At 44.4% G+C, this 18,171-nt stretch overlaps 1 protein-coding gene across 3 annotated transcripts in view; it reads right to left on the reverse strand.

Moving 5' to 3' along the window:
• The window catches only part of LOC101394124 (myb/SANT-like DNA-binding domain-containing protein 3), a 125,441-nt gene that overhangs the window by 85,187 nt on the left and 22,083 nt on the right, over positions 1 to 18,171 (reverse strand). The window contains exon 1 of one of the 3 annotated variants that reach the window (XM_004423259.2): positions 878 to 1,356. The exons of the other annotated variants lie outside the window; for them this stretch is intronic. Coding sequence (XP_004423316.1) covers positions 878 to 1,064 — 187 coding nt within the window. The 5' untranslated portion in view covers positions 1,065 to 1,356. Of the gene's footprint in view, positions 1 to 877; positions 1,357 to 18,171 lie in introns of those variants that run through there. 3 annotated transcript variants of the gene reach the window in all.

The raw sequence follows: 18,171 nt of genomic DNA on the forward strand, positions 1-18,171 counted from the left end.
GCACCCTCCCTCTGAACAGACACCAAGGGGCTCTCCCCGACCCTCCCTCCTTCCTCCTCAATGCATATACCCCAGGACACATGCCTGAGCCTCATGCACAACACACAAAAACACAGAGTCACTTCCTGGGCCCCAAGACTTTTCCCTGCTCGTACCCACAGATCCGGGGTCACTTCAAGCCCCTAGTGCCCACCTCTGAACCCAAAGGACATACAAACACACACACACACACACACACACAGAGTCACACTACATCGGCAAACCCCGTCCTCCGGGCCACCCGTTCCCTTTACCCACACGACCCCTCCGAGACCCCAGTGCCCTAAGAAAGAACCTCCCCAGCACATGGTCATTCCCCTGGCCCTCAAGCCCCTCACCATCACACACACACACACACACACACACACACACACACAGAAAATCCCTGCCTGGGGCGCACACACACACACACACACACACACAGAAAATCCCTGCCTGGGGCGCACACACACACACACAGAAAATCCCTGCCTGGGGCCGCCCTCCCTCCCCTGAGCCTTCACAACACAAACACGCGGTTCCGCGAGCACACCCACGACCACACCGGGAGCCCCGGCCGGCTGCCTCCGCCTCGCCGGAGCCGGCCTCCCCGCCTCCCCGCACGCCGGGCCGCTGTCGCCCGGCACTCGACTCACACGGACGCAGGCACGGCCACTCCCCGTCCCCACCGCCGGTCCGCCAGCCCGCACGGCCGCTCGCGCCCTGCCCTCCGCCCCTGCTCACCCCGGGCCCCGCTCCCCGGGACTCCACGCCGGGGCCTCTCCCAGCCCGGCCGCGCGGCCCGGGAGAGGGCGGCGGCGGAAGGAGGGGCCGCAGGGCGGGCTCCGGCCGGTCTTACCTGAGCAGTTGATGCTCTTGCCTTTGCCGCCGGGACAGTCCCCGCCGCCGCCCCCAGGGGGCTGGCTGGACGCGCGGCTCCCGGGCAGGGAGAAGGCGAAGAGCAGAAGCACCGACGTGTAGCAGCAGCAGGCGAGCGGGGGCGCGGCCGGCAGCCGGAGCGGCGCCTCAGCGGCCGCGGCGCCCATGGCTGGCGCCCCTGGACGGCGGGAAGCGCAGGGAGCCGCAGGCCCCGGGCATCCAGCCGCGCGCCGGAGCCCCGCCGCTGCTCGGCGCCTCCTAGTAGCCGCGCCGCATCCCCGGCCCCCGCAGCGCCCGCCAGGCCCGGGCCCGCCGCGCTCGGGACGGAGGCTGAGGGTCGCGGGCGCGCGGGGTGCGCGTGAGGGGCGAGCCCGCGTGGGGGAGACCGAGGCTGGGGGAGTGAGCGGGCGCGCGCGCGGCGGGCGGGGGTCGCGGGGCGGGCGCGGGCAGGCCCGGCCCCTCACTCTCTTCCTCGCCTTCCCTTTGTGTCCGCGGCCGTCGCCACCGCGTCACAAAGACCCCGGCCCGCCCGGTGAGGGGCGCGTGACAGAGCCGCCGGCGGGAGGGGTGGCCGCGACCCCGCCCCGCGCACACCCCCGGCGCCCGCGCCGCCAGCCCCGCCCCCGCCCGCGGCCGGCGCCGCCTCCAGGGGAGCTATTGTTCCTGCGGCGGGGCGGGAGCGCGGAGGCTGGGGGTCGCGGCCGCCCCTCGGTCCAGCCGCGGTGGGCTGGCGGGCGCCGAGGATGCTCCGTAGACCTTACCCTAACAGACACATCTGCCGGCCTTTGTAAGCGTTTCTCAAGCATTTCATTCGCCCAGCAGCCGGGCTGAAAAAGAAGGGCAGGTGGTCTATTACATATCTATCTTCTAGGTGAAGAAACTGAACCGCCGAGAGGTGAAGGTGACTTGTCCAAGGTCACATATGAAGAAATGTGCAGGACCAGAAGTGGAACCCAAGTTCTGACTCCATCTATGCAGTTTTAGAGATGGGGTTAAATGGCTAAATATCTAGGATCCTTACTCCCACCCCATTCCCACATACACCAACTGAATTTAAAATAGTGTTTGAAAAATTCTATATTGCGCTCTCCCACTAATAATAGCTAATATTTAGAGAGGGCTTGCTATGTACAAGACCTGGATGAAGCTCTTTACGTGCATTTTCTCCAATTATTTTTTACAGCCCTACAAAGGAGTTTTCATTCTCATCCCCATTCCACAGATGAGAAAGTTGGGACCCAGAGAGGTAGAGCGATCTGACTCCCAGTCCAGTGCACTTCCTGTCACATTACGCTAAGTGAGACCCAGCCATGGGCAGTAAGATTATGGACTGAATTGTTTGAAAGTCCTCTGCCTTTTTCATTCTGTTATGCTGCCTCTCACCTCTGAAAGAATTTTTAAATCTTACTGAAAAACTGATCGAGTTGACTCGCAAAGTTTTTTAAATGTTGGAAAAGCCACCACAAGCAAAGTCATATTAGGGAAAATATTTTCAATGTAAATAAGAGACAATATATTTAATATAAAGAAGTAATATAAATCAAGAAGAAAAAGTTGACATAATAGAAAAATAGGAAGCTTACGTCTGATTCGCATAAAATACAGACCATAAATACATGGAAAGATATTTAAACCCACTAGTACTAAAATGCAGATTAAAACCATAAGATTTTTTTTCTTGTTGATGGTTAACAATAGTTAAAAGAATTGACAAAACCTAGCACTATTAATTTACACATTTGGGGAGGGCAATTAGTCTATGTATCAAAAGCCTTTAAAATATGTTTACCCTTTAATCCAGCAATTCCACATATTGGAATTTATCCTAAAGAAATAATTGGACAAGCACACAAAAAATGTATATATGGATGTTCATCATAGCGTTTTTATAATAGTAAATATAATCTAAATGTCTATCCATGAGAAATAAAAAGTATGGTGCCTCTTGAACAATGGAGTATTATGTAGCTTTAATGATGATTAGGTTAGTTTTTACTGACATGGAAAAAAAACAGGATACTCATGAGTATGTATAAGAAAATCTTATTTTTCTAAAATATATGTGTGTGTACACATCCATAGGAAAAAAAGTCAAGAAGAATATACAACAATATATTAACGGTGATTATCTCTGAAAGGTGGGCTTATGAGTAATAAGTACTTGTCTTTTATATTTTTCTGTATTGTCTGAATTTTTCCAATGAAAATTTTTATTGTTATAATTTAAAGAGCTATTTTCTTTTAAATTATACTTTCATCATGCTTTTTATATAAATTCACATTTTTAACATTTTATTAAGATTTGCCTCAACCTCTAAACTGTTAGCAGTGGCGTGGCAATTATTACAAGTAAAATTCAAACTTTTGTTGAATCAGGTGTGAACCAAGTTTCCTGACTGCCAAGCCACAGCAGAAGGCTCCTTCTCAGACCACTCCTTCAACAGCATCTCTGCTAAGCTTGACCTCCCACGTGCTTCTTTCCTGCCCTACATCTTCGCTCTCCCAGCCCCAGTATTCTGCCTTTCATTTTCATTTGACTGCTAACCACAGCCCAGGCAGAAATACTAACAGGAGACAACTCTTAAATAAAAAGCAAAAACCCTGTGGCCATAAATCACAAATTAATTTATATCTGCATCTTTTCCAAATGAGGTAAGAAAAATTCAACACAGATTTCTCAAAAGTTTTCAAATTGAAAAGGTTTCTACTTCAGAAACGAGATTTCCCTGACTTCAATCATCTAATTTCAGAGAGGAAAAAAGATCTTAGTAGTCCTCTAATACAACCCCCATCACAAAATAGCAAAAAAGTATGGGACTCACTACATAAAACCACCCAGAGAGTTTTAAAAGAATGTAGATTTCTGAACACCACTCCAGACATTCTGGGAGAAACTCAAGTGTGCCTTATTTATGTTAAAGTTCTCTAAGTAACTCAGATGCACTGCCAGTTTGGAAACCCCTGGCCTAAGCTTGATCAGTTAGTTATTGCTCTGTAACAAACAGTCACAAAATCTCAGCAGCGTGCCACAATAACCCTCATAGGTCTGGGAGTTGACTAATCTAGGCTAGGCTTGGCTGAATGGCACTGCTTCAAGCTGCAGGTCCAGCTGGGCTTGGCTCCTGTGTGCAGGCTGAGCTCTGATCTTCTCCAGTATTATTCATTTGGGGGCCCTGGCTGAAAGGGCAGCAGCTCCCCAGGGGTATCTCTTCTTACGAGGATGACAGTGGTGCAAGGGGCATGCCCAACTGCGCAAGCACTTTTCACACCCCTGCTTGTATGTCTGCTAGCATCCCACTGGCTAAAGCAAGTCTCATAGCTGAGCCCAAAGAGAAGGGGTAGGGAAGTCTATCCTTATAGAGTGAGAGAAAGCAACTATGGAATGACTATTTTTGAACAATAATCTATCAGAAATCCTATAGTTGAACATTATTATTTATGCTGTCAGAAGATTTTCAGTTCCAAGTAACAGAAAACCCAACCCAAATTCACTTAGAAAGAGATTTATTGGGGCTGGCCAGGTTGCATAGTGGTTAAGTTCGCACCCTCTGCTTCGGCGGCCCAGGGTTCGTGGGTTCGGATCCCAGGCGTGGACCTATGCACTATCAAGCCATGCTGTGGCAGGCATCCCACATATAAAGTGGAGGAAGATGGGCACATATGTTAGCCCAGGGCCAATCTTCCTCAGCAAACAGAGGAGGATTGGCAACAGATATTAGTTTGGGGCTAATCTTCCTCAAAAAAAAAAAAGAGAGAGAAAGAGAGAGAGATTTATTGGATCAGGTTTTAAAAAAAAAGAGCCAGAGGTAGAGGCCTCTCCTATGAGTTGGTTTTTGTCCTCAATGAAGCCTCACTCATGGAAAACATTGCATCCCTTCAAGAAATCTTTATGAGCATCCACTGAGTGCTAGGCACCACAGTAGCCTGTAGGGGCAGGAGATAATCGTGCCCCGCTGTCTAGAGGGGGAGACATCTGAAAATTAACAGTTACAACTCAGTGTGATAAACACTAAATAGAAATGAAGCATGTGTGTGTTTGGGGGGGGGGGGCATAGGAATAAATGGCAAATCCTCCTCCACACTCCCAGCCCAGCCAAAATTCTGGCTTTTCTGGACCTCCTGCTGGAGGGTCTAGCTGCATAATGAAGCCCTGATAAACGGTAATGAGACAATTTGGGGCTGACAAATTGGCCCTGGTAGGAGAGAGTCACAGCGCTTGAGCTCAGTCCAGACACACTGGAATGATTTATGGTGCAGCACTGGTGCAAGCCTGGGATTGACCTCCGGCCCAATTTGAGAAATTGGACCCTGCTTCCTTGAGAGAATGGGTCTTTAAAAAAAGTGGAAAGAGTGCACAAAGTCATTCATTCATTCATTAAGTTTGTACTGAAGGCCTACTCCTAGTCCCTGAAAATGCAATGGTGAGTACAACAGACTTGGTCCTCATCCTTAGGAAGTTTACAGTCAAATATTAAACAATTATACAAATAGAGTAAAATTACAACAGTGTTGATAAATGCTATGAAGGGGAAGGTCAGAGGTTTACCTCTTAGAGTGACACTTGTGCTAAGATCAGAAGAGTGAGTAGACAACCAAGCGAAGAGGGAGTGTTCCAGGCAGAGGGAACATCATGAGCACAGGCCCTGTGAGTACAAGGGTCTGAATGCTGGCCAGTGTAGAAAGACAGAGCAAGGTCAGCTTGTTTTAAACTTCCTTCATTGATTCAACAAATACTTCCTGAGCACATACTATGATCTTTGCTCTGTTCTAGATGCAGAGAAACAGCAGTGAACAAAACAAAGTCCCTACTTCTCATACAACTTATAGTCTAGTAGGGGAGACCCCACCACGATAATATTGGTGGGAGAGAATCATTGTTGGATGGAGCCATACCTATAGTAACTATAATTCACTGACGACCTGCTACATCCCAGGTACTGCCAGGCACTTCCTATTTGTTGTCTCTAATCTTCCCACCCACCCTGTTGGTAGGTATTATTTCCATTTTATAGATGAGGAAACTGAGGCTCATGAGGTTGTGACCTACCCAAACCACAAAGCTAGGAAATTAGTCACCTGGCTCCATCTGACTTCAAAGCCCCACCACATCACTAGCATGAGCAGGTGGAGAAGCATCATCACCTGATACAAGATGGAGCAAATATTGGCACCACTAAGACTGCAGCCACCAAGGAGTGTGCACAAGCCATCCTGAGACCCCTGCCAGCCTCTCAAGAGACTTTTGTTGGGACTTCTTGGGATTACCTGCAGGGATTATTGTGATTACATTGTTTGTAATTACCATTCTGGTTGAAGCACTATTATTGTTACCCCCTCCCCTTAACAGTCCTCAATTACGTAGATGGGCATAAGCCAAGGAGGCAAGGGTTACAGATATCTGAACAAAAAGTGCAGTGGGAATCCAGAGAGGTAGCCTCCCTCTGCCTGGAGGAAAACAGACTTCACCACTATAATTCTGTCAATTTGAAAGGCTTCTCACCCAAACAGTCCCTGTGAGTGGGTAGAGAGACTGAAGAGGCACCCCTGGGTTTTTCTGCAGGTCTTCTTCTCATTCAATTGTTCAATATTGCTCTGAATACAGAATTAAGATTTTTTTCTCCATCTTTCAGCAAATGGAAATTTTCAGCTGTAATTCAAAAATTTCTCCCAGGGTTTAACTCGTAGAGGATTGTACCAAAGAAATAGCTTCTCTGACCAAGACAATCACACATAAATGATAGTAAGAGGTATAGCATAGCAACTAAGAGTGTCAGCTCTGGAACCAAACCATCTGGTTTTGCATCTTAATTCTGCCACTTGCTAGCTTAACGACCTTGGGCAAGTTACTTAACTTCTCTATGCCACAGTTTCATAATCCATAACGTGGAGATAAAATTTTTATTTACTTCATAGGGTTGTTGTAAGGATAAAATTGGTTTGTATAGGTAAAGTGCTTAGAACCATGCTCAGTACATTGTAAGTATTCAATAAATAATTAGTTAGAAGTAGTAGTGGCATAGTAAGCAAATAAATGTTAGCTATTTTTAGGGGCAATAGCCATGAACTGCATTTATATACTAGGCTAAGAGCTCCACATGTATTATCTAATGTAATGCTCCCAAAAACCTAATAGGGAAGGTGTTATTATTATCCTCATTCTATAGATGAGAAAACTGAGGTTTGGAGAGGTTAAGTAATTTGCCCAAGGTTACACAGCTAGTGGGCAGCAGGACTGGGACTCAAATCGACATCTGTCTGACGCCAAAGCCTATGGTCTAAATCAAAATCCAAAGAGTTCAAGTCAGCAGTCAAAGAGCTCATCTGAGCTGGCTGGCTACTGGAGAGACCTGCAGGAGCAGCCAAGCTACTGGGAGGAAAAGTTGTGACAATTAGCCAGATGGGTCAAAGGGAAGGACACAAGGTTACAGCCAAGAGCCTGGGAACGTGAGAATGGCATACGTTAAGCTAAGAATCATGAAAGAGAGATAAAGCAAGGAGTTAACTACATGGAAGAATTAGAGTGAGTCAAATGGAGCTAAATAATTCTATTTTACCACTGTGTGTGTTTAAGTATGTCAGCTTGCTTCTGTATGTATACATATGTACTGAGCATATGCCATTTGCCTGTGTGTGTACATATGTAAAGAGTGTATCAGCTTGCCTCTGTACATATGCGTAAGTGCCAAGCATATGTCATTTTACTCTCTGTGTACATATGTAGGGAATGAGTATATATCAAGTTGCCTCTGTGAGTGTGTATGTATGCACATTTGAGTGTGACAGCTGGGCCCTCTGTTTGGTACATGCACATTTATATGTGTGTATCCATGCACACATTACTGTATATAGCAATTCATCTGCACATGTACATGTGAGCTTGAATTGACTCAGCAGTTTTCTAATTCTTCTCCCTTGGCTCCGAGTTGAAAATTATTCCCTATAGTCTGATGGTCTCGGAGTCAGCAGCAGGGTCAATACTGTTAGACTTGGCACTTAGTCTGGATTCCTGATTAAGAAGTTGTAAAGGTGAAACGGAAAAAACATGTTCTGAAGCTGTTTCTCTCAACGCGGAACAGTAGTGGTAAGACTTAGGGCAGCTCTGGTAGTGGTGGCTTCAACAACAATGGGAGCAGGGGTCAGGGCAGGGCATGCGAGAGGTGACGGCAGCGCCATCATCCCACATTCATCCAACAGTATTTAGAGATTGCCTGTTATGTGCCAGGCAGCCATGACAGGCAGCAAGGATGCAGAAGTGAACAAGATATACACAGTCCCTGTCCTATAGACTAACCGGGAGTCAGGCTTTAAACAATCAGTTACAATTATGAAGGGTTTTGCAAAGGATATATGAAAGCATCAGACAGAGACCCCTAACATAGCAGGGGCTGGGGGTATCAATGAAAGCTTCCCCAAAGAATTGATATTTAAGCTAAGGCTGGAAGACTGATGAAGAGTTAGAAGGGAGTGGACAGGGAACAGTAGCCTGTGAAGAAAGTTCAACACGTAAAAATGAAATAAAGAATATGGCAAGTTTAAGAAACAGAGAACAGGCAGCTGTGGCTGAAGCCTGAAGAGTGAGGAGGTGAATGACACAAAGAATGAAGTTGGAGACTTCAGGAAGCAAGGGCGAGATCATACAGGGCCTTTTAAGCCAGACTAAGGATTCAGACTTGATCCTAAGATTATAAACAGGGAATAATTTTTGTGTTTGTGTTTTTAAAAGATCACTTGGTTAAATATGTGAACTGTAAGGTATACTAATTATATCTCAATGAAACTGTTAAAAAAAATCACTTGGGCTGGGGTTCAGAATGGATTGAAAAGGCAAAATGTACCCAAGAAAACCAGCGAGAGATATTGCAGTGGTCTAGGTGAGTGATGATGGTGGCTTGGACTAGGGAAGACGAGGATAAGTAAATGAATTCAATTAAGGAGGTAAGATCAACAGAATTTGGTGACTGACTAGATGTGGGAGGTGAGGGAGAGAAAGTGTCAAGCAAAAGTTATCCCCAGGTTCAGTGGCATTTACTAAAATACCATCTCTGGAGAAAAAGCAGGTCTGGAAAGAGGATGATGAGTTCGGTTGTAGGCACGTGGAGTTTGAGGCGCCAGTAGGATCTGTACCGAGCTGTCTGGTAGCAGTTGGATTTATAAGTCTGGTGCTCATAAGAGATTTATGCTGGACATATAAGTGAGGGAGTCATCAGAGTACAAATTAATTGAAGTCATGGAAGTGGGTGTGATGATTTAATGAGATACTATAAAATTAGAAAAGGGCCTAGGCTGAAGCCCTGACAACCTACAATGGAGGGAACTGTGAAAGAACTGCCAGAAAACAGGAGCAAAGCCAGGAAAGAACAGAGTCACAGTGACCAAAGAACGAAAGTGTTTCAACTGGTCAAATGCTGCTGAGAGGCCAAGCAAGATGAGTACTGAATAGTGTCCAATGGATATAGTCACTTGGAGTCATCAGTGATCTTAGCAAGAGCCATTTAGTAAAGTGGTAGGGGCAGAATCCAGGTTAGAGCTTAGTGAGACATGAGTAGGAAGTAGGAAGTGGAGACAGAATGTTTAGACAGCTTGGCTGTGAAGAGAAGAAGAGAAACAAAGCTAGAGGTGACTGTGTGTGGAGGAGGGACTTTTTAAGATGAGACTGTAAAATATTTAAACAATGATGATAAAGATCCAGTGGGGTGGGGAGAGTTGAATACACAACACAGGAAAAAGGATAATGAGTAGTATAAGATTCTTGAGAAGACAGGAAGGGGTGGAATTCAAGCACAGATTGACTTTTGAGAGAAGACACTTTCTTCTTTGTAACAAGAGGGAAGGGAGAGAGAATGGAGGCTGATGCAGGTAGTTGGTAGATATGGTATTGAGATACTGAGGAAACTCCCAGAGCCTGGCTTCTGTGTTCTCTGAAGAGAGAGAGAGGTGGGGTGGAGTGGGGACAATAGATAGGGGGAGTGGCTGCATCAACAGGTACCTTAACGCAGCTTTGGCCCCACTATAATCTCCATCAGCTCCCTCTTAGCCTTTCCACCCAGTCTTCAGCACATCTTCCTCTATGATGTGGGCAATTGCATTCTCTCCGTCTTATATAAAAAGTTCCTTTTTTTTTCACTGATCTGTAACATGCAATGTATGTAACAGATACCACTTCAAATCAAGTACCCTGGCCCCTCCCTGTCAACCAGATTACTGCCCCAGGTGCCTACTATGCAGAAATTTGGGGTCAGATTTGAGACTGGTGGAAAAACTTTGGTCATTGATGATAAGGGGAGAGAAAGCATGTGATTTTCCCCAGCAGAGTTTAGGAGAGATGGATAGCACTAGGCGCAGACACCAGAGAGGACAGCTGGAGCAGGGGTGCTTAAGAGAAGGAAGGTAGAAGCCTTTTCTCCCAGGTGGGCATTCATTAGCATTGGGGAAAAAAAAACTAACCTTCCTGCTACTCACCTCCTGCAAAGGAGTCCTAAGAGAGATGGCCGCTTAAGAAAGTTGGGGCAAAGTGGAGCCTTTGCTTTCTGAGTAGCCAGTGTGACTTGCAGTGACCTAAATTCAGATTTTCTCAAATCTGCCGACCTAAATTCAGATTTTCTCAAATCTGCCATACCTTCTTTCCATATGAATGCTGGCAAATGGTTAAGACTGATTTAATCACCATTTTGCAATCCCCATGAAATAACTGATTCAAGTAATGATCATCAATGAATGTTAAAACCATTGGGTGAAAGGTTGGTGGGGACAGGATATTCAGAGTCTTAGTGTCACCCCACAGATAACATTAACTATGAGTGAAATAAAATAACTTTATGATGGAGAGATCTAACAGATACTGCCTTCACCAGGTGATCAAATTTAGCCTCACCATTGGTAGGGCAGCTTTTGACCACGTGGCTCCTGAAATGATGTAATGAGTGGTACTCGATGTTATCTATATGATAGTCTTGCCAAAGAAGTTTGACCTGAATCTAATCACGAGGAAGTAATCAAATCCAGAATGTGGGGCACATTGACGAGGCCTGGACTTGACAAGAAATTTAATGTCATGAAAAACAAAAAAGGAGAGAGGTTTGATCTAGATTACATTAGACTAAAGAGACAAAACAACCAAATGCAATAAACCTTGATTGGATCCAAGAAAATAAAAAGCAATAAAAGACATTCTTAAGACAACTGGAGAAATTTGAATGTAGACTACATATAGATGATATTATTGAGTTAATATTAATTTTCTTAGGTGTGATAATGGGATTGTGGTAATGTAGGAGAATGTTCTTATTCTCAGTACTTGTGTGCTGAAGAATTTAGGGATGAAGTGTTATAATGTCTGCAATTTTCTTTTAAGTGGTTGAAAGAGAGAGAAAAGCAAGCCGTTAACAATTGGTAAATCTAGGTGAAGGGTGAAAAAAAAGATTTAAGAAAACCTCAGTGCAGTCTATTTCTTCATTACTTCATCAAACTTTTTTTTTGCCATGACCCTGGATAGCTTTATGCTTATAAGCATAAACTGTGCTTCTTAATGTGCTAAATTAGATTGAAATCTTTAAAAGCATCATAGCAAGAAAATTGCTCTGCAAAGCCTTTTAGACATAAAAGAACTTCTAATTTGTGTAGGAGTATAGGTGAAGATAATGGTCAAGTGAGAGAGAGAGCCACGAAATTGTAAAAAGAACACTTTCCTGGGAGTCAGAAGACCTTTGGGCCCAGCACCTAAGCACAGCAGATGTCAGTTTCCTCCAGTCAAGTGGGGCTAATGGTATCACCTTCATCATCCTACTATACAGGTACAGGAGAAACAGGATGTAAAAAGTCTTTACAAACTGGAAACAGATATGCAAGTGAAGGGATGCCATAATGATGTCCTATGAGCAGTAAGTTCTTGAACTTTATTTTCCCTAACAAGCAACCGGGAAGCTTGTTAAAAGTATAGATTCCCAGTCCTGCCCTCAGAGATTCTGATTCAGTGGGTCTGGGTTGGGGCCCAGAATTTGCTTTGTGAAAGCAACCCAGATTCTCTGGTGCAAGGGATTGCAAAACTACACTTAGAGAGTGTACACTTAGAGAGTACCTGCCTTTGGAGGTACTGTGATCTAAAATCCTTGCTACTCAATGTTTGGTCGCTGGACCAGCAACATCACTAGTACCCAGGATGTTGCTAGGAATGCAAAATCTGCTCCCACTCCAGACTTACTAAATCAGAATCTGCATTTGCAACAAGATGCCCAGGTGATTCCTCTGCACATTAACGTTTGAGAAACACTAATCTAAATGGCAAGACTGAGTGGTGACCTCTCTTTTTTGCCCTGGTCACTGATTCTCAGCTTGCTATCGGACAGAATTGGGGTGCCACCTTTGTGTTGTTGACACCTGTAACCTCACTTAGCTCTTCTCTCTGCTTCTCTTTGTTTCTGGCTCCTCAGTCCTAGCAGATCTTGATAAACACAACCAGCCAATCAAAGTGCTTCTTTTCTCCCATGCCATAAACAGACTAACCAAAGCATAGTGACTTGGGATCCAAATCTAGTTAATCTAGGTATGTGATTTATTTTTTCTTTTTATTATGGTGAAATAACATAAAATTTACCATTTTAACCATTTTAAAGTGTATGGTTCAGTGACGTTAAGTACATTCATATGGTTGTGCAACCATCTCCAGAACTTTTGGTATGTGATTTTGAATGTCACTTAATGTCTCCAAGCTTCATCTCAGTATCTTTAAAATATGGATAATATTCCCTACTCTTGCAGAGTATTTTAAGAATTAAATGGAATAATATATGAAATGTGCCTAGGACCCATAGAAGATATTCAATAAATGTTAATTCCTTCCTTCCTTCCATTTGAAGTAGGTTTTTAGACAGCCCTGAATGTTTACAACAGATATCATTTACTGAAATCAACTGATAATTTAAAAAGCATATACAAAAAATCTACATATTCTGGGCACATTATTGCCTTAGAACAGGGCAATTTGTAAAACAGAAGTATTCTGTAATCTATAGAATTGGACAATTTGAAACAGCTAAAGTAAACAGCAGCCAATTACATTTTGTTGGGAAAATTACATATTGGGAAGCAACAACCCTTTTGTGCCCATTATATAGAAAGTCTTGTATTGACTATATTTAGATTGTTTCATAAGCAGCTTAAGTACAATCGTTATGCTAATATCAATAACTTTCACAAATGCTGCTTTCAACCTCGGTGCTGATCCACTTGATGTAGCACTTGAATTCCATTTATGTACACACTATCTTTAGGAGAATGCTAAATTGAAAACTTGGGTTATATGCAGTGAATTGAAAAGATTAGTTTAACTTCAGAATTAGACTAATTAGAACAGGGAAAAGGAATTTAGAGATCCTCTCCTCCAGCACCCTTACTTTATAAAAAAAAGGAAATTAAGTTAATATCCAGAGAGACCTAGTAACTTGCACTCAATCATATGATGAGTTACTAGCGAAGCTGGGACCAGAGCCCAGGTTCCAGGAGCGCATCCTGGTGTCACTTCACCTTGAAGAATGTGTGACACTTCAGCAGTGTAGGTGACGGGAAGGGGCTGTAGACAAGCCTCGAGGTAGAGGGATCAACGGAAGTAATTTCACAGAGCCTGGCTCTGAAACCGAGAGACTGATACGTGTGTTCAGGGAGTGTTCTGGAGTGGAGAAGCTGGAAGGAGAGATTAAGATGAAGTTTTGTGATGGGAGAAGAGAGTCCAAGACATAATATCGAAAGAAAGGCTTAAGGATTTTTGGGGGCTTTGATTTTGTAGTTTATATGGCTCTTCCATATTTGTATTCTCATGTAGTCATTATAGCTAACTCGGGAAGCAGGTATTTTACAGACGATAGTCTAATATTCAGGAGGTCACGTTCTTTGCAAAGCAAAGATTTGAACTCAGGCTCTGAATAGAAAGGCTGTGTATTCTGATTCTTAAAAGCATGAGCTCCGGAGCCAGGCCCCTTGGGTTCAAATCTGTCTGGCCCCATTTAGAAGCCATATAAGAGAAAAAAATAATGGCTGAAACTTATAGGGTTTATGTGCCAGGCTCTGTTCTAAATACATTGAACTAAATATATATTACTTATTTAATCCAATATCCATTGATTTTTTTTTTTTCTGGTGAGGAAGATTAGCTCTGAGCCAACATCTGTTGCAAATCCTCCTCTTTTTGCTGACGAAGATTGGCCGTGAGCTAACATCTGTGCCCATCTTCCTCTATTTTATGTGGGACGCCTGCCACAGCATGGCTTGATGAGCAGTGTGTAGGTCCATGCCCAGGATCCAAACCTGCAAACCCTGGGCCACCGAAGCAGAGCTCAGAACTTAACCACTATGCCACCTGGCCAGCCCCCATCTATTGACATTTATTCTATTATTATCACTATTTTGAAGCCTCCCTCCCCCCCTCAAAAAAGAGAGAGAGAAAGGAAAGAAGAAAGGGGTGCCTCAGTTGAAGATGAGGAACAGGGATGCATTTCCCCAGATTCCCTGTTCCTTGATTTATAATATAATCTCAACTCCTTGGTAGCACACTATTAGTTCTCTTTCCACTTGTGATACCCTGGTAGATTAGATTATTGTGCAAAAATATTCACCTCCCCCCCTCACCTTCTTAGGAGGCATCTACTTTCTTACCCTTGACTTTGGGCTCAGCCATGTGACTTGCCTTGGTCAAGGAGATATTAGCAGATATAACCCTGAAACTTGAAATGTGCTTCTTCAGTTTGGCTTGCCCTCTTGTACATCTGCTGTCACAGTGAGGAGAGCTTCCCCTGGGTAGTTCCTGCCCCTTCAGCCTGGGTCTCAGAGTGACCACTAAGAGCAGATAGGCCCCAGCTACCCCCCAGATTTCCCAATGGCTGAGTGACTGCCCTCTAGTCCTGCAGAAAGTTGAATATCAGCCCATCCAAAAGCACTCTTCGAGACTCAAGGATAAGGATCTAGATCCAATGCACCTCACCAGCAGAGCACCAGCCTCTGAGTTTCCTTTTTGGTTACTCTGGAAGCTGAACCAGATGATAGGGCAGAAAAGGAACTGGTATCTTACCTTCTATTGCTACTTAAGTATTTCCACTATAACAAGTATCTTTTTGATTAAAAATCACCAATTTCTTATAAACAATGTTTGGAATTTTTTCCCCAACACACCCATAAAAGAGAAATCTCAGATCAGACTTAATTAAATCTCTTGGAAGTCTCCAGGAGTTAAGAAAGGGAGCCCATGTTGACGATAGAGACCCCTCCACTCTGAGCCCTTTAATGAACATACATGGTTAGTCTTTTCCCCCCACACTGGCAGTGCTGTAAGGACATTTTCCAAGTGGAACAAGAGCTTCTGATCCTCTCATTCAGAAGCAGCGGGTCACCATTTTGTCCATTCCAATCTGTGGCAACAGTGAGAGAACCTTCACGCCCAATCTGGGCATCCGGATAATGTAGAAACAGTTTTCCACCTAACGATGATAAATGCACTGTTAGCTTAATACTTGGCTTGCAAATCCAACAATTATATCGGGTAATAGAGGTTCAATAGATGTGTTCTTTAAAAATCTTATGTAAATCATCCTTCTATAAATTGAATCTCATTCTAAATGTACCAAAGGGCTGTTTAAGGAAATGCCACGTTGAAATTTTTCACAGGGAAAATAATCACACTCTTGAATTTGTTATGGAATTTTTCTATACTGGGTGTTCCTAAACCATGATATACCTGGGGTACTTCCCCTACAGAGTAGCATCTCTGCAGAAGGACATCCATATCATAATGACAACAGTCATGTTAAAATGCTTTACATCACTCTTTATTTCAAAAGTGCTTTACTAACAGAGACTAATCTTCACAACATTCAAGGGAGGTAGATAAGTATTACACCACTTTCACAGATGGAGAAACTGAGGAAGAGATTAGTAAATTGTGTTGAAGGGCATAATATATGGCACAATTAGGAAAAGAATTTGTTGCAGTCATGGATCACTGGCGACCTTTCCCGTGACTTCTGAGTCCCACCAACACAAGTCACGGGTGCAGCATGGAAGCAAGTCAAAGGCTACACTTCACCTGTTGAGACCAGATGTTGAATATGCAGCCCTTTGGCAAGTATTTCCCTCACACACATTCTCACACGACTCCACCTCTAAAACAGAGGAGAGTGGGAGCTGTTGTGGGTGCAGAAGGAAAGGTTGGAGAATCAGGGCTGGGAAGGAGGAAGACAGAAGAGAAAATACCAACTGATATCAAAGCAAGGGCAAGGGAGAAGAGGAGGACAAGCTGGGAAGCAGCCCAACAGAAAGGAAAACCACAGCAGAAAAGAAGTGTCATTCCATTTGAAAAGCTCAGACATCCAGAAATGTTATTAAAAAGGTAATTCTTAGCAATGACATTACAGAGCCACTCTTCATGGCTTTGCCAAATATAATTATCAGGCCCTTCCGACATTCCCAGGAGGCAGAACCATTCCTTTCCCCTGGTCCAGACCAAGTGCTGATGTAATTGACCTGACACTGCAGAGGCTGTTGACAACTCAAATGCACTCTTCCACCATGCCATCTCTCTTTCTCTGTTCTCTTTCTTCTTTAAAACAAACAAAAAAAAGCCAATGCATTTTCAGATTCTCCCTGAAAAATTCCTAAAATATTTCCTACATATTTGATGCATAATAATGTAGGATTCCATGTTTGCGTTTTGTAAAGAGGCTGTAATAGGCATACATGGGGATTAACAGCCCCTGTCAGCCAATGCTCCTTTATATAACATGAGACATTTAAAAAAAACCTGAAATTTGTGGATGCCAACTGTCTAGAAAAGGATTGAAGCTCGAGGTAAAGAAATAATCTTTTCCGATCTTTCTAGTGCGAAGCCATTATAGGAGATGACGACTGACGCACCACCAGCTGCGATGGAGATACTGATGGCAGAGGCAGCACCAAATGAGTGGGTGACAAGGACCCAGCAGGGAGGGGTTAAAGTGTCAGATGAAAAGGTGGAGGAGGCAGCACAGGCAGCTGACGAGGCAGAAGTCAGAGCAAAGAGGTGACAGCCAAAGAGGAGATGGGGGGAGATGCTGGAGTTTGAGGCTGAGTGGGAGGCAATTGCACGAGTTTGTGTGTAGGCCTCTCTGAGGACAGGTCAGAGACAGAAGTGCATCCTTCCTTTATTTGAACCGGCAGCATCATTCTTTCAGGCAAATTTACAAATTTACCCCTCCTCTCCAACAAAAGCAATCAGCTGCCATGCCTCCCTGATTCCACTTCTGCAATGCATTGGTCTCCCCCGTTTTCACTACAGCCTCCTCTAGGTCCTCCTCTCATCTCATCCTAACCAGGGCCAACCCTCCTACCTCAACTCCTGGATTTCAGTCTTCTCTAAACTCACTTCCATCTTCTAATCTTCCTCCTGGAGCACAGTTTCGATCACATTACTGTCCAATTTAGAAATTCCTGTGTTCTCACTACCTCCCAATTACGTGTCTCAGCATCTGGAATCTTCAACAGGACTTTGCACCTAGCGAAGCTCCTCTCCTTTCCAAATCTCCACCTGCCAAAATGCCAACTCTAAAGACTCAGCTGAAATGCCACCTCCTCAGGGAGGCCTTCCTTCAAGCTTCTTAGTTCTCTGTTCTGAGGTATAAATGCACTTGAAGACATGCACTGAGCAAGTACGTGACAGCTGTGTACAAGCCTTACCTCCCCTACTGGGCTGTGTCCATGATTTGGCAGGGTGGGGGATGGTGAACTGTGTCTTAATATCTATCTGTCAATTCTCTACAGCACCTACCAAGAAATAGTTATTGCATTTCCACCTCAGGTAAGGAACTGCTCAAAAGTGAAATGAATTGGGATGTACCTGTTCATGAATGGACACACTACAAGTCCCTGTAGATGTGAGCTGGCTCTCAGGGTAAAACAAACCCATGATATAGCTTTGAGGGATGGGGCAGGGCAGGCAGGTGGGGCTATCCATTTTTGAGTCAAGAAACCTGAGACTGAGGTTCTGCTTTGCCATTCACTAGCTATGGGCATGGTGCCACGTGGTTCTTCTCTGAGCATCATTTCCTCACTTCTGCATGACCTCACAGGATTCAAGATCAAATGAGACACATTTGTGAACTCTACACCAGTGGTTCTCAACCTTAGTCATGTATCAATCCCCTATAAAGCTTCGTAAAATGTAGAGGACCAGGCCTCAACCTAGGTCAACTGAATCAGAATCCTCTGGGAATGGGACCCAGTGGGACTACTTATTTATAAAGCACTCTTTCTAATGCA

This window comes from Ceratotherium simum, chromosome 29 (assembly GCF_057802395.1).
Source record: "Ceratotherium simum simum isolate JZ-2026a chromosome 29, ASM5780239v1, whole genome shotgun sequence".
NCBI classification, from domain to species: domain Eukaryota; kingdom Metazoa; phylum Chordata; class Mammalia; order Perissodactyla; family Rhinocerotidae; genus Ceratotherium; species Ceratotherium simum.